Here is a 17,996-nt window from a genome sequence, read left to right as displayed (position 1 = left end):
TTGTGTGGCAATGGTGTTATGTCATGGTGTTGCATGCTGGAGAAATTGTATGTCATAGGATTCAGCAATACTGTTGTATGCTATTTGAATTTCACCCTTACTTGAGAATTATTGCGTTGGGAGTTATTTATTATTATTGTTATATTAATAAATTGTTATACTTGAGATGTGTCACGGGAGGTTTGCTTAAGTATAATTATCATTACGGGAGAATTGTTTTGCGAGAGATTTGAGATATTTCATGGGAGATTAGTCAATAATTATTAAGATAATATTCAGGATAATTATTACAAATGAATTAATGGGAGAAGTCTGTGTTTTTTTAACAATTACTTTTGTTGAGTTATTTTTTTGTACAACTTTGGAGAATATTTTCAGTGATTCACGGGGATGAGTTTTGCTGAATCTTGATGATCTGACTGAATCTTGGTGAATTGTGTGGGATTTTGCTGAACTTTTGCTGAATTTTTGGAGAATGGACAAGCATTAACATTGGTGATATTTTTTTGTACTGATACTGATGATTTTGATGATAGCAATTTTTTTTTGGTGATTTTGTGATAATGATATTTCTGATACTGATTTTTTATGTACTAATACGTGGGTGTTTTAATGCTGTCAAGGGAGGTGAAATCTTTTGTGATTTTGGGAAGAACTAACAACACATTATTTTAGTTTTTTTTCTTTTTTTTATGAGTTCAGCAGATAATTGCTTGACATCTAGTGAGTTACGGGAGATAGTTAATGGCGCCGTTGATTTTTCTTTTCTCCTTTTTTGGAAATTAGCCATCGCTGACACAAGTTTTTTTTTTACCATGTTGAATTTGTTTAATTTGTTTTTTCTCTCCAGTTAGTGTGAATATTGTCTCAGTTCATGACTTAGAGTCATTGTTCGGGAACGTGTTCGTGTTTTAGCTATTTGATGCTATAGAGTAATATAGGGGAGAATTTCTTGCATGTTTTGAATGCATACGTAATGGCACTACATTTTTTCTCTGGATATTTATGTTCCAGGAATTGGGAGTTTTCTTGCACAATACCTTTGTTGTATTTGTGACAACTTTGTGAGAGATAGGAAACTTGGTTAAGTTTTCTAATGGCCTATGTCGTAGTGCATATGGGGAAGTCTTTGCTTAGACACTGTGATTTTGGAGTTCTGTTATAATGACTTGTGGCACATTGGTGGTTTTTTCTAGAACTTTCTAGACAGTTTTATTTGCCGAGTTTTTGCCCTTTTTTAGCAGTTATGCTAAACGGAGAGAGTTTTTATAGTTTTTGACTATAACATTGAGTTATTCTCTGGAGAATTGGAGTTATAATTGAGATATAATTGAGATATATTATTTTGGAGAGATAATTGGAGGTATATATTATTTTGGAGTTATATTTGAGATATAATATATGGGAGATATATTTTTGGCCATTTTTGATATTTGCCAATGTGGTATGAGCTATGTTTAGTTCAATTATTTTGCAGCCATCTTTGTTGCAAATGGAGACACATATTTGGAGATTATGGGGCAATATTTGGGAGTGTGTGAGTTAGATGCCTTGAGTGCACATTTTTTTGGAGATATATATTATTTGGAGCCTTGTTTTGTTCCACATGGAGTTATTGTGGAAATAGAGGTAAATATTTTGTATTTGCCGAAATAGAGGTGATTATTCTCTATTCTTGGAGTGGTGTTTTTTTTTTTCTACTGACATGTGGCTTTGGAGAAATAAGAGAATAATATAAGGGGGTTGGTTATTTAACCAACCAAATGGAGGAAATATTTCTATAACCGGAGTGGTGTTATTATTGATATGATGTCTCATAATGGAGTTGGAATTAATCTTGGGCGGGTAACCTTTTTTTTTGTGGTTATGGAGTTTTTTTTCGAGACAAGAGAAGTTTTCTGTGGTTCTCTTTTTTGATTTCGTGTCTATTTAGAGAGAAGTGGCATTACTGCATTACGAGTTATTTGGAGATGTGTGTGCATTTTTCATGTTCACAAGTGTGTTATTCTTGGAGAAATATAATTGGGGAAAAGTCATGTTGAGAGAATAAGTCTTCGAGACAAATTTTTGAACACATTAGTCATATCCTGGAGTTAATTCTGTGAAATGTGTCAGTTAGACTTTTTTTTCTTGAGAATCATGAGTTTCCAAACTTATGTGTCTTACTAGACAATTTTTGTGCTGTTGTTTGAGCATGCGTCCGCAGGTGATTTTTCTGCTGACAGGCGATGTGATGAGCCGTGTGCTGAGCGTGTGCTGATTCTTTTCCTCTGATGGCGACAGATCAGAATTTTTGCAATATCTGGAAATGTGGCTATAGCATTTCACGAAAGCGCATGTGTGAGAGTTTTGCTTTCTGGCAAATTCCATAACTTTACATGGAGCATTTCTTGGGAAAAACGCTGGAGTTATGCATATTATACATGTATTATGTATTTTGTGATTGGGGAAATCTACTTGTGATTATTCTTTTTTTTTATTATTTTTCTTCCTTTTCCTATGAGAGATATGATTTGGGGATTGAGCTTAAGTAGCATTTCTTTTTTGGACGGGAGATTTGATTTTACCGGGAGATGTGATTTTTCGAGGGTTGCTATTTACGTAAAGGGAGTTTAACATTAAGTCTCATTGTGATTAATTATTGAGCAGTAAAGGGGTTTTTGCTGTTAAAAGTTGGAGATTTTTACTGATTTTGTGGGTTGTCAGAACTTGAGAGAATATTTTTGGGTCTGGGTGTTACGTGATTCTTTTCTTTTTTTCTTTTTTTTCTTTTTTCTTGTGAGCACATTCGAGTTCGAAATGTGAGTGCAGAATTCCGTGGAGTTGCTGTGATTTCTGAGTTGTGTGTGTGTGCTGATGTGCGAGTTTGGAGAATTGAGTTGGAGAACTTGATGTTTTTTTTTCTTAGAGAGTTGTGATAATGACTTATCATTTTAGTAGTCATATTTAAGGGAGTTAATTGGGAGACGTTCAGTTAGTATTTCTGACCTTTTTGAGATCGTTGTTTGATAGAGGTAGTATGTTTGGGTTAATTTTCTTAGATTGACCAAAGACCTGACTGACATACTAACGCCCAAAAGTCGTTCCCCGACACCAGCAAGACGTCCACCAGCCGTGAAGAGAGGTTGCTGCCATGTTGTCCAGGGTGATTACAAGTATTTCCATGATGGGTGTTCGAGAGAATTCTACAGCGTGTTTTTTTTGGGGATCTACAAGAAGCCGTGAGAGTCTTCTACGATGAGGGAGGCATTCCGTCTTCCTACAGTTGCTACAGCCTGCTATAGCCTGTTGCTGTCTGTGCAGCTACTTGCAGACAAGCGAAGAGGGATATTCAAGAATCCTAATGCAGAAAATATGAGAGAAAATGCGTTTTGTGTTATTGGGAGATTAAAGCGTGATAAGACTTTATTTTATAATGCCAGAGACGTGCAGTTTTACTTGTTTTGTTTTAAGCCGGCCAGTGTTTTGTATTATATAAGCAATTTTGCTAGGCGGGAGCTAGCATATAGGTGCGAGGCCGAGCAATCTGTAAGACATAGGGTTTTGATTAATAATATATTGTTCGTGCATTCTCTGTAACCTGTGGAATGTGGAGGACAGGGCAGAGTAACGACCTGAGGGTAGCTGATCAATGAGTTTCTAGGGGATGGCGTGAGATAAAAGTGCTTAGTTCAGGAAGTCAATGTACGACAGTTTATGAACTCTTCCCAAAGTGCCTTTGTGAAACTAGATGCAGCTAGAACCGCGAGGTGCTAGCGAACTGTGTGTTCGTATGTGCGTGTGCGCCTCTTTCTGTTAAAAGCGTTCATACCCAAGCCTATGGGAGGGATTTTGACAGAGGGCTTCGAGTCATAGGCAAAGATGCCGTGGCATTCGCCGGGGGAGTTTTTGTGGCATAGTGTTTAGTGTCCGGTTGGAAATGGACGGTTCTGGATTTCGGTGGGACAGAGTTCCCAGGGAAAGGTGTGACCTTTTGGGTGACTTGACAATGAGTTGTTTTAAGTTAGTCTGTAAGACTGGATTACTTAGTTAATTGATTTAGTTATTGTAAATAAACGTTATGTTATGATGCAACTCTCTCATTTTCATTACCTGTTAGAATGGAGAGAAAGAGGTGGAGAGAGAGGAGGAGAGAGAGAGAGGCTGTGTATGTAAATGGTTAGTTTGGGGATCTGCCTTCCGTTTCGTGTCCACGCTTACCTTATGAAATACATGAGGGTTTTCCCCATGTTTTTATATATATATATATATATATATATATATATATATATATATAATATATATATTTTATATGCTGCCATGTATATATCTTCTCTTTGACGGTAAGAAAGTAATAGGGTGTCTAAAAATGTATGTTCAGATTTCACATAACATAGTGTAAAAGAATATTACATAGAATGTGAAAAGAGAGAGAGATTAACTTTGTCCGTTCCAAGATAAAAATTGTTTTGGAAACCTGTCAACACGTTTGATTAGGGGAGCTCGAGGTCTCCGTTTTGTTTTCATAACCTGTCAATCTTCCTTGCTTGGGACTTCTGTTTCAGACGAGTACGGCTTTGTTGAGTATACTACATACATGACTTGTTTCATAGGTGTATGTCTTTGCCGAAAACACGTGAAGATTTCATGATTTTACTGTAAAGTTACGTCATAATAGAAGCTTCTAGAAGGATTGCACCATCTCTCTCACGCCCAAAACGTTTTGTGCAAAATCCACTGTTCAGCTTTCCTCTCTCCCCCGCGCCATACTTGATATTAACGTAAAGATTTCATACATAATGAATGGTCACTCGTAAATTTTAGATTTCATATTTCTTAGAGTTATTTGGTATTGTTTAGTGATTTTTGTGGAATCTGAACAAACATTTTACAAGTGTGTAACGGCGCCTTTTCTTTTGTGAAATATTGTGAACTGGTGAAACTTTTGGAGTTAGCTGCAGCAGAAAGAATAAAAAAAAGTTACAGTGGTTTGAAGATCGATTTCAATTTTTACACATTGCAAATTTTTGTTTAGTGTTTGTTTCATTTGAAGTGATTTTTTGTTCATTTATCCATTTTCTTATTGAAGTTATTTGTTTCCTCTATTTATCCATTTTCTTGTTGAAGTGTGTGTTTTATTTTATATTCTGTGATTGGTGCTTCTTACAATTTTTGTATTTTCCATATTTTTATGTGATGTGTTTTCATTTGCATTCACAATTTAATTAACTTAATTGTTTTCATTACTTAATCGTTGCACATTTAATTGAATTTAACACTTGTGAATTAATTTGCATTTACTTGGAATTCTTCTCAAGTTTCATTTTTGCCTAACATTTGTGAATTAATTTCCAAATTTTAGTTACCTAACACTTTTGAATTTTGATTGAATTAATCAATATTCTTGATTTAATTTAACTTAATTAATTCAAGAATTATTTAAACTTCAAGTAACAGTAACTTCCGAGATTGTGAATTTCACCTATAAATTTTGAGTTTGATAATAAATTTTTGTATTTAAAATTTTTATAAGTGTTTTCTTTTTCACCAGTATATAGGTTTGATTATTCTTAGGTAGTAACATAGAGTGGTAATTGAGCTGCTTTCCTTCAATGTACTTGAAGTGAGGTAGAACCAGGGAGGTACTTAGACTTCTGAAATCAGGGAAATACTTAGAATTTTAAAGTTGTTGATGGCGATGCCCTTTAATTAATTTAATTACATAAAAGATTGCCTCACACCTGTTTTAATGAAATTAGTCTGATTTTCTGCAATACTGGTAAGTTGTGGAAGGGATCACTGTTGCCTTTAGAGTATTTAGTTGTATTTTACCTGTGATGAGGTACTCATTTAATGGTCGGTAAGTGTAGTAACCAGATACTTGGTACTTTGTCACAATATATATATATATATATATATATATATATATATATTATATACATATATATAATATATAATATACACACACATAAGTTATAGGGCTATATATAAGAAATTTAAATTTTGCCAAGGTAGACGATAGTAGAATGCTAAAGAATAATTGGTGCACAAAGAAAATTGAAATAAGGCATTTAAATACTTGCGTTGCATATATATATATATATATATAAAATATATAGTATATATATATATATATATATATATATATATATATATGCTTAAAAAACTCACGTAGATGCACGTGACTTCATAAAATAAGCGAATACCACGGGAAATGAAAGTCAGGAATCGAAGCGCTTTCGTCTTATTCAGACATCGTCAAGGAGCTACCTTGACGATGTCTGAATAAAGACGAAAGCGCTTCGATTCCTGACTTTCATTTCCCGTGGTATTCGCTTATATATATATATATATATATATTATATATATATATATATATATATATATATATACATATATATCTATATATATATATATATATATATATATAGCCTACCATCTTTTAATCATGTATTCCAACTTCAACTTGAATTATTTTGTATCCGTCCACTACGTTCTATTAATAGCTTATGTGCTTTCATTAAGTGTATATAGCCACGATACTCTGCTATTCTTCAATTAACTTTCGCATCTTATATCGATACTGTGGGCAAACGCTATCATGTTCTGCCATTGTGCTAAGTCATACTTACCTTTTATTTTGTGTTGAAAGCGACCATGTTCTCCCCGATTACAAACAACCAGTCACTTAAGTAACTGTGACTTGAATTAAATGTGTCATTTTCTCACATTTTTCCCCCCAAGTTGCAAGCACTTTCTTTTCTTTGCCATTTACCATTTTCTTTATGCCTGTATCCATTCATTTCCTGCGCAGGTAACCTAAAATTCATTTCTGCGAGCAACATGGTAATTCCCCGATGGACTACAGAGCCATTTCCGAGGATAAGTAAATACTACCTATTCAGACAGACGCTCTGGGGAAAAATTCCATTCTTACATCTAAAATAGCGCAAAACCAGACTAAATCACAGGAATTCACTTTTGAGATCAGACTATACACCCACGTACCAGAAAATCCGTTGGGTCAGCTCCAATTTTTTGGGGGGGATGATACTCGATTCGCTTGGAATAGAAAGAGGAAATCCCTAGTTTCCAAACCCCATAAGTCCCACGCGGGATTTTCATCGAATTTTTTTTCTCTCTCTCTCTCTCTTTTAACAATTTGTAGACAGTAGAATTGGACACTGGTTAGGTGTATAATCTTTATTGTCCCCAATGGAAGAGGTTTTTATAGTTGCAAACATCAAAAGCACCATGTTTTCTGCCTAATATAAAAATCAGAAACTTTACGTAACTGTCATCACAAAATAATTGGTAGAAACATTTACGGACTATCTCTTACGAAACGCGTCCCAATAAAGTTGTGAAAGATGCTGTTCCGGGTTCTGGCCTTGGTGTCCTTACTGATATATATATATATATATTATAATATATATATATATATATATATATATATATATATATATATATATATATATATATATATATATATATATATATATATATATATATATATATATATATATATATATATATAATGTGTGTGTGTACGTATGTATGAATGAATGAATGAATGAATGAATGAATGAATGAATGTATGTATGTATGTGTTTGTGTGTGTGAGAGAGAGACTATCAAGCTACCTATTTTTAATAGTGAAGTCTTAATGCCGAATACCAGTGAAAACAGAATATGTTTGAACTGTCGAGATGAACTCTTTACCCCTTATACGTGGAGTAAACATGACTGTAAATATAAGAAAAATGTAGAAACACTACAAGGCAATGTTATAAGACACCAACGGGAAAATAGAGAAGAGATGGCTGCTCACGTGGAAAGGATGGATGATCAAATGTTTATCACGTTTGTGTATTCTGAGGCTTTGGGAGAAAAATTGCTGCTACAAAGCCATTCAGCTTAAAGAAATCGTTTTCTAATCTTCCGATAATGTCTTGTTCTTCTTTTGGAATTTAGACATCTTATCTTCAGCCTTCCAAAAGAAGAAAAAGGCAGCATCAGAAGATTAAAAAAAGATTACTTTAAGCTGACTGGTATTGTAGCAGCAATTAGATTTTCTTGATTATAATCTTCTTAATTATTATTTGCTTTATTCTTTCAGATAATTGTCAAGATGTGGGGTGGGCAGAGATTCGTCGACAAGGCCGACGAATTGTTCAAGCTCTGTGAGTCTGAGCCTGAGAAACTTTCTTCCTTCGAGAGAATATGCAATGGCGGCACCTACGAAGAGATGTTCGCAGCTGTCTGGGGGATGAGAGAAGTCCATCAGATCATGGAACCCACTCTAGTCTCTGCCGGGAAATCTGAAGTGGAGGCAACTCGCCTGCGCAACGAAGGGAATGCGTACTACAGACTGAGGAACTTCGAGAAGGCATTGCAACTGTACAATTTGAGCATCATGTCTGCTCCACATCCCGTGCTGAGAGAAGCATCGTCGAGAGATCCAAAATGTGATGTTAATAAAGGTGAAAAGAACAATTCATCTCAGGGAGCCGAATTCAAGCGAGACGACAAGAGTCGCCCAAATCAAAACGCAAATATAGAACGTTATGGCGACGTCCAATCAACAGAAAGCGAAGCTTTAGCGATGGGCTACGCCAACAGGTCCGCCATCATGTTCGAGTTGAATGTCTACGACAAGTGTCTGGAGGATATAGAAATGGCGCTGAAATATGGCTATCCGGAGAAACGTAGACCCAAGCTGAAAGCAAGGAGGGGAAAGTGTCTGGATGCTATAGAAAACGTGACTAACAAAGGCACAGTAGTAGTTTCGGATCGAAATGAGCCTTTGCAAGTGAGATCAAGCAAACCAGAGGGTGACGAATGTGAAGTCAATGACGACTCCGAAAGCAAGTCGCTTTCTCTTCAGACCTCGCTGCTGTTATCCCATAGGAAGACCACGCCCCTTCTCAATGAACGAAACGCGAAATTCCCCGCTCTAAGCAGCGCATTAGTTGTGTCTTACGTACCTGGCAAGGGAAGAGGCTTAATTGCAGCTCGCGATATCCGGCCAGGTGAGTTAATTTCACGTTTCCTTACAAGATGAAGCTGTCACTTAAGGGAATTCAGTTTTCACGTTTTGTGCGTAAGCGTGTCTGACTATCTCTCTTATTAGCATGGGTTAAAAATGGCTGATCGTGAATCAACAAGGACATGTGCTAGTACTGAACTTGGCGGAAGCTCCGTGAGCCGCCGTGTTTAGTACTAGCGCCTAGGGGATCAGAGCATTATATTACACCCATTTCTATATTGTGTGGTCGATAAATTACACTGATAAACAATATCTTTGTCCTTGGCTTTGGCAGAGGTGGATACATACCGGATTATACCTAAGCACATTCCCAGTATTTTTGTTTATATATATAGATTTAAAAGAATTTCCAGATGAAAGACTGGAAGAGTGAACATTCCATTTTCCTTGCTTTACGAAGGAGGGCATTTAATCTCAGCATCTGACTCTGCGGGAGCACTGACGGCTTTCTATATATATATATATATATATATATATATATATATATATATATATATATATATATATATATATATATATATATATATATATATATATATGAACTACCAGTTTAAAACAGACGTTACACTTACAAAAGGGACACTACGAGAGAGAGAGAGAGAGAGAGAGAGAGAGAGAGAGAGAGAGAGAGAGAGAGAGAGAGAGAGCCAAATCGCTCTTACTTTCAACTAGCATCTTCTGAAACTTCCGTGTTCACATTTTCCCTCCACTGTTAGCTGATAATGATCTAACACAAATTTTTCCATCCTATTTCGTAACTTCGTTTTCCTTATCTTATAAAATATGGATGTCTTTTCCAGACAGGTATTAATGGCAACAGGAATCCGGTCTTTCTATAAATAGATATTCTAATCGTTAATTCTTTACACATTTCAGTGCCAGCAAAAGATGCTTACGTTTTCAATTTTTGAACTATGCGGTAAATGTTGATGTAACATTTTTTTTCCCCAAAAGAAATTCTGTTGTGGGATTTCAGGTCTTCCTGAGGAATTCATTTGATTACGAGTTTGTTTTCTACAGTGTTTTAGAGTTTAATTAAAGTTGGGAACTTCGACTTACTTGCGTGGCTGCAGGGTAAGTCAATTACCGAGTAGCTGTGTGTGTGTGTGTGTGTGTGTTCGGCTATTAAAAAATAGCCAGCAAGGAGGTACGTATATTTTTATACAGCATGATAGGTTAGGGAATCTTCCAGCTAGAATGAATATGAAGCAAAATAATTCGAAGATATTTTGAACATCCGATAGGTTGTTATCCAAAACCACAATCAACCGCGCATTATTCCCTTCAGAAGAGGGCAACTCAGTTGACAAATACCCATTCGTCAAATAAGTCGTACGGAAAGCCCCACCACGAGCGATCTCATACACATGATGACCCTATCTGAAGTAACTATGATCCATCCAATCTGCGTCATTATTTCCAGGTGAGGTCGTGGCCGTCGAGAGGGCTCACAGCGTAAGCCTCGACCCTGACAAGCTGCCAAATCATTGCTCGTCCTGCCTCCACTCTTCCCTGAAACCAGTTCCGTGCCCGACGTGTCCGAAGGTAAAGTGGCGTTTAAATTCGTTGACTTTATTTGACGCGAGCCTCGTGTAAACTGGTTACCTTGGGCGCTTGTCGGATCTCATGCAGACATGTCACCTTTAGATAAAGTTTACTGGAGGTTATTACTCGAACTCTCACTAGCCGCGATTTCGATACTGTTCGAATCATTTAAATTCAGAAAACTGACCAACTCCTACCTACATATGGGTTCATAGAAATCTAGCAATACTTTATTAACGAGAAAAGATATTTCTGTATCAATTTACGTGATAAAGCCACCGCAGAATATGATTTCAACAATCTTGAATTACATTAAAACATTAGATATTGAAAATGGACTAACTCCTGTATATATATATATATATATATATATATATAATATATATATATATATATATATATATATATATATATAAGTTCATAAAAATCTAGCAATATATCATTAATGTAAGAAGATATTTCCACGTTAATTGACGTGATACGGTCACAACGATATATATATATATATATATATATATATATATATATATATATATATATATATATATATATATATATTATATGTATATATTATATTGAGCTGACGATAACTAATCCTCATCCGAGATCGCTGAAGCGAATCGTGATTGGCGACTCAGGCTACCCGGCACCCGCCATTGATTATAATGACCTCGGCTGCAGATAATGACCGTCAAGTGAAAAAAAAATCACTATAATTAGATATTCACAGTAACAAACTTTATAAAGCTCCAATTATCATTCCCACATCTATGCAGCAGAGATAGTCTGTAAATATCTATATTCCTATAGTTCCCATTCAGCTCCTTACAACACCACGAGGTTAAACACAGGAGGTTTTAGGTTATTTGACAATCTAAGAACAAAACCGGAGATGAATCTTATTTGCTTTGGTAAGTCAAGAACCAAAGTCCAAGGCCACAATAAGGGAATCAGTTCAGGGAGGTATCGAAACCAATTTTCAGATATAATTACTCTAACAGAAAAAGAAACCAGTTGCCAGATCTATTCCTCTAACTGTATAAGTTAATGGTTCGAAATTCAAGACTGGAATTGATAAAGCGTTCGTCATTTTCTATGGATTTGCAGAATCTATTTACGTTCTTATCTGATGCTAATATTTTCAGACGCACTGAACAGTTAAAGGAAAATACTTGAAATTTGGATGCATTACATGAACATGTTAGAATAAACTACAGCGTACTACAGGATTCGAGGCACGATTTCCCCTTCCCAAGATAAAATGTACCAATGTAACAATATTTATTTTCTCTGCGAAGAAAGAAATAAAAAAGGAACGATCCCTATTAGATACCTTTTACTTTTCTATTAAAAACAGTTCCTGTTATCCTGTTTTTGCCCCAAGGCAAAAACTGTGCTGGTTTTGTTCTCTCAGTTCTTTAAAATTATCAAATGTAGGTATGGATTTGTGTGTATTCACGTACACACACACACAAATGTATATATATATATATATATATATATATATATATATATATATATATATATATCTATATATATATACACACACACATATATATATATATGTATATATATATATAATTGTGTGTTGTTATGCATATTATATATATAATGTATATACTATGTGCGTATGTGTATGTGGGGGATTTGCATAAAGTAATATACCATATATATATCCACCTACTGTATTTACATGGATGCATTACAGACATAAATTTATTTGAAACTGGAAAATCCAACTTAATTAATTATAAGTCACAAACTTGGTCCACTGCCCTCAGGTCATATACTGCAGCGAAGCATGCCGTCTCTCCGCCCTCACTGAAGAGCACTGGATAGAATGCGTCATTCTTCCGTCTATGATCTCGATGGAACTGAGTACCAACAAGAACTTAGCTTATAAAATCTTCCGAGGAATTCCGTATAGCCGGCTGACCCTGCTAGACGCGGAACAGCGGAGGGAAACGAATGACGTCTGTCCAGAAGAGCTGGGTCTCAACGATGCCGGGATTTACACGTCTGAGTCTTCCGAAGCAATCAGACATTTGCGCACCAACGTCGAACTGCTCGATTCCAAAAGCTTGTTCATGCACAGCCTCGTGGCTTTGGTTGTGACCAAGCTACTGGAACAGAGCGGAAGATTCTTCATCAGCGCGGAGGGTAATGAGCCTATGACCCCCAGTAATGAAGAGTTGATCAAGACGGGAGCTCTTCTTCTTTCAAATTTATTGAAGATACAGATCAATTGTTACGGCGTCGAACATGAGATGGTAAGTCCAAGACTTCTTTCTATAAATATTCAAATAAATGTTTACCTGCTTTATTGGCAGCCATGATAAATAATTATTTTCGTGAATAACGAATTTGGAATGATGCATAAATGTTTCTGAAGAAATAAATTATATTAATGCAAATGAGTCACATATGGATTTAGCCAATAAGATTGAACTAAAATGACATTTACTAATATATTTACTCAGTTAATTAGTTCATAGCACCAGGTTACTAAAGTTTAAATAGTTCAACGCAACAGGTTATTATAAAGTTAATTAGTTCCCGGCACCAGATTACTAAGAAGTTAACTAGTTCCCAGCACCAGGTTACTAAAGTTAATTCCCAGCACCTGGTTACTATAGAGTTAATTAGTTTCCAGCACCAGGTTACTATAGAGTTAATTAGTTTCCAACACCAGGTTGCTATAGAGTTAATAGTTTCCACACAAGTTTACTATAGATTCATTAGTTCACAACAGGTTCCATAGAAGTTATTCAGTTTCCAGCATTTCACATTACTTTTATTAGAGGTTCATGGTGTTTCCAGCATCAGGTTGCTAGAGGAGTGAGTTAATTAGTTTCGCAACAACCAGGTGCTTAGAGTTTAATTAGTTCCACTCCAAGTTACTATGAGTTATTGTTTCCAGCACAGGTTGATAGAGTTAATTAGGTTTCCAGCATCCAAGGTTTAACCTAATAGAGTTGCAATTAGGTTTCCAGCACCAAAGGTTACTATAGAGTTAATTAGTTTCCAAACCAGGTTAACCATACAAGGTTAACTTAGTTTCCAGCATTCAATTCTTATTTACAGTTCAGGTTTCCAGCCAAGGTTACTATAGAGTTAATTAGTTTCCAGCAACAGGTTACTATAGTTAATTAGTTTCCAACACCAGGTTACTATAGAGTTAATTAGTTTCCAGCATCAAGTTACTAAAGAGTTAATTGGTTTCCAGCACCAGGTTACTATAGCTAATTAGTTTCCAACACCAGGTTACTATAGAGTTAATTAGTTTCCAGCACCAGGTTACTATAGAGTTAATTAGTTTCCAGCATCAAGTTACTATAGAGTTAATTAGTTTCCAGCACAGGTTACTATAGTTAATTAGTTTCTTTCACTACCAGTTTAATTACGAGTGAGAGGTTAAGTTTAATTTTCCCAGTTTCCAGTTACACACCAGGTTACTATAGAGTTAATTAGTTTCCACACCAGGGTTTGCCAGAGTAAGTTTTGGTTAACTATTTTAGTTTTCCTTACTTCCACACCAGGTTGCTGTGGTGGTGAGTTAATTAGTTTCCAACACAGGTTTGCTAGATAGCATTAGTTTAAATTAGTTTCCAACACCAGGTTACTATAGAGTTAATTAGTTTCCAACACCAGGTTGCTATAGAGTTAACTGGTTTCCAGCACCAGGTTACTATAGTTAATTAGTTTCCAACACCAGGTTACTATAGAGAATTAAGTTTGAGGTTACGTTTTCGTTTCACCGTTGCTATCCTAATGAATTAGTTTTCCAACACCAGGTTTACGATAGAGGTTTAACTAGTTTCAACCCCAGGTTTACGATGAGTTAACTAGTTTTCCCAGCAACCAGGTTTACTATAAGAGTTAACTTAGTTTTTCCAGCAACCCAGGTTGCTATAGAGTTAATTTTTCCCAGCACAGGTTACTAGGAGTTAACTAGTTTCCAGCAACAGGTTACTATAGAGTTAATTAGTTTCCAGCACCAGGTTACTATAGAGTTAATTAGTTTCCAGCACCAGGTTACTATAGAGTTAACTAGTTTCCAGCACCAGGTTACTATAGAGTTAATTAGTTTCCAGCACCAGGTTACTATAGAGTTTAATTATTTTTCCACACCATTACTATGGAGTTTAATTATTTTCCAGCACAGGTTTACTATAAGAGTTATTGGTTTCCAGCACCAGTTACTATAGAGTTAATTAGTTTCCATCACCAGGTTTACTATTAGAGTTTAACTATTTCCAGCAACAGGTTTGCCTATAGAGTTAATGGTTTCAGACCAGGGTTACTATAGAGTTAACTAGTTTCCAGCAACCAGGTTAACTATAGAGTTAAGTATGTTTCCAGCACCAATGTTCTATAGAGTTTAATTTACCTTTTCCAAGCAACAGGTTAACTTATAGAGTTTAATTAGTTTCCAGCACCAGGTTACCTAGATCAGTTATTATTTCCAGCACCAGGTTACTATAGAGTTTAATTAATTTTTTCCAGCACCATGGTTACTATAGGAGGTTAATTAGTTTTCCAGCATCCAGGTTACTATAGAGTTAATTGTTCCAGCACCGGTACTATTTAGAAGTTATTGTTTTCCAGCTACCAGGTTACTATTAGAGTTAATTAGTTTCCAACACCAGGTTGGCTATTAGAGTTAATTTAGTTTTCCAGCATCAAGTTCCTATTAGAAGTTAATTGGTTTCGCCAGCACCAGGTTACTATTAAGTTTTGTTAATTATTACCCAACACCAGGTTACTATAGATTAATTGGTTTCCTAGCACCAGGGTTACTATTAGGAGTTTTAATTAGTGTTTCCAGCACCAGGTTACTATAGAGTTTAATTAGTTTCCTTCCAAGCACCAGGTTACTATAGAAAGTTAATTATTTTTCCAGCATCCAAGGTTACTATAGAGTTAATTATTTTTTCCAACACCAGGTTACCTATAGAGCACCAGTTTTTCCAGCACAAGGTTACTATAGAGTTAATTAGTTTCCAGCACCAGGTTACTAGAGAGTTATTTAGTTTCCAGCACCAGGTTGCTATAGAGTTAATTAGTTTCCAGCACCAGGTTGCTATAGAGTTAATTGGTTTCCAGCACCAGGTTACTATATAGTTAATTAGTTTCCAGGACCAGGTTACTATAGTTAATTAGTTTCCAACACCAGGTTACTATAGAGTTAACTAGTTTCCAGTACCAGGTTACTATAGAGTTAATTAGTTTCCAGTACCTGGTTACTATATAGTTAATTAGTTTCCAGCACCTGATTACTATAGAGTTAACTAGTTTCCAGCACCAGGTTACTATATAGTTAATTAGTTTCCAGCACAGGTTACGAAATCTAAGCGTTATCACCTTCATCTCTGCAGAAACGCATAGGCGCAGGAATCTATCCAACACTGAGCCTAGTCAACCACTCTTGCAACCCTTCTGCAAAACACTACACGCGAGGGAGAAACATGATCCTACGAGCAGTGAGGCCCATCGCAGCTGGCGAAGAAGTGACCATCTCTTACACTCCCGATTACTTGGACGAAGAGAGAGAAAAGAGGCGAAAACACCTGGCGGAGAAGTACCACATCGCGTGCGAATGCGATGCCTGCCAATTCGAGTGGCAAACAGCTTCGAAACTACCCGCCCTCATGCTGAAATGTTTCCGATGCACTCAGTCGGTGAGCGGCGACCTTCCCGTGTGCTACAGCTGCAGGCTGGAGTACAAGAATAAATCTAGCTTCGAAGACAAAATTCGTTTCGACACGATAGCCAAGCAGGTCGACGCAACTTTCCTGTCTGCGTGTAAGATAGCTCAAAATCTCATGAGGGCCGAGAGCATTTCAGAAGAGGAATATCAATCCCTGTGCACGGCCACCGAATTTATCCACGAACACACAGCCATGCCATGTCAGGTGATCTATAACATGGAGAGAATTTTGGAAAAATACTTCACCGTGGAACGGTAATCCGTGTAATTGACTTCGGATTATGAATGGTTTTTGTAGCATGACAAATACAACAATGGGTAAGCAGATTATTCAGTACCGTTAAGCAATTAAATAGTTATTCTACAGACCAGTAGAATATATAAGAGAAAATGTTCAAAAACGACAGAATGCCCTCCAAAAAAATGTGATCAACTGGGAATACACCAATCCCACAATTAATTGTTAAAACGGACTCTTGATAACAGGAAACGTCCACCGGGAATTGTTTTTCGAAAGCAAAATGCCTCAAACCGTCCCTCAATTGAATGAAAGGTTGGATAGTCAATGGATGCAATTTTTTATTTCTACATTCCCTCACTCTGGAGCGATGATTCGTTTGATGCTCTCCCTTGTACTCTGATGAAGGTAAATAAAGATAAATTCACAATAAAGGATGATAACTATGTCAATGGGATCTAAATATAACAAGTAAGTATAGGACCGTGTTTATCAAATATTTTTCTTATGCTCCCATGAATTATATTTGCAAGCTATGCACATACGTATGAAAAAGTATGCTGTGAGTGTAAGTGACACGGTGGTTATGATATATGGAAAAAAAAAGTATTTTCGAGATTTGTGAGGCGACTCAAGTTATGGAGTTTTCTCTCTCTCTCTCTCTCTCTCTCTCTCTCACTCTCTCTCTCTCTCTCTCTCTATTTTGCAAATAGGGCCCATCCTCGATTCAGCATTTAACATAAGAATGTGGCAGTGATTGTTATCTTGTCTGTTCTTAGTATCCATATATATATATATAAGTAATATATATATAAATATAATATATAAATATATAATAGATTAATTAATATATTAATATATTATATATATATAATATATATATTATATGAGTGCGCCTGCGTATACGTGTGTGCACTCGGATGCGTATAATGGGAGCATTTAATTTTAACTTTAAGTTTTATTTCCAACATCAATTCAGACATAGTATTATCTCATGATTTCAATGCACACATACACCGCAAACAAAATTCATACACGGACTTCGATCTGCACAAGGAATATCGTTCATTCTGCGGTAATTCAAAATAGCTTTACTGTTTAGGATGAGAAACTCGACTATCGACAAACTCTGGTCAGGGAGTTTGAAAAGCCTTCAATAAAAAAAAATTAAACAAATAAATAAATAAATGAACAAATAAATAACTACTGCTCTTTAATAAATCGTGAGAGCATCTCTGCGACCATGCAAGCGAAAAATAAAATAAAATAAAATAAAATAAAATAAAATATTCTCCTTTCAGGCACAATGTCATAAAAAACGCTACACCTTTCGTTTATGACGTTTCTACCGGAAAATCCTTTTAAATTTGGCGATGAAGTTATGCATTGGGCTTCGAATACGTAACACTTCCTAAAGGGGAAAACACCAGAGGAGGTCTGCTGCTGTGTTTGATTCTTTCGGTTTTAATTAGAAT

General features: G+C 35.9%; 1 protein-coding gene across 1 annotated transcript; it reads left to right on the top strand.

The window, feature by feature from the left end:
- Positions 1-12,417: 12,417 nt before the first annotated feature.
- Positions 12,418-17,130, top strand: LOC135207674 (SET and MYND domain-containing protein 4-like). Its single transcript, XM_064239517.1, has 2 exons — positions 12,418-12,843; positions 15,952-17,130. Exons 1-2 carry the CDS (start codon positions 12,433-12,435, stop codon positions 16,540-16,542), a joined length of 1,002 nt encoding a protein of 333 aa, XP_064095587.1. The 5' UTR covers positions 12,418-12,432; the 3' UTR covers positions 16,543-17,130.
- The last annotated feature ends 866 nt before the right edge of the window (positions 17,131-17,996 follow it).

This window comes from Macrobrachium nipponense, chromosome 34, assembly GCF_015104395.2.
Source record: "Macrobrachium nipponense isolate FS-2020 chromosome 34, ASM1510439v2, whole genome shotgun sequence".
In the NCBI taxonomy this organism is placed as follows: domain Eukaryota; kingdom Metazoa; phylum Arthropoda; class Malacostraca; order Decapoda; family Palaemonidae; genus Macrobrachium; species Macrobrachium nipponense.
This window is presented reverse-complemented; position numbering and strand designations above follow the sequence as displayed.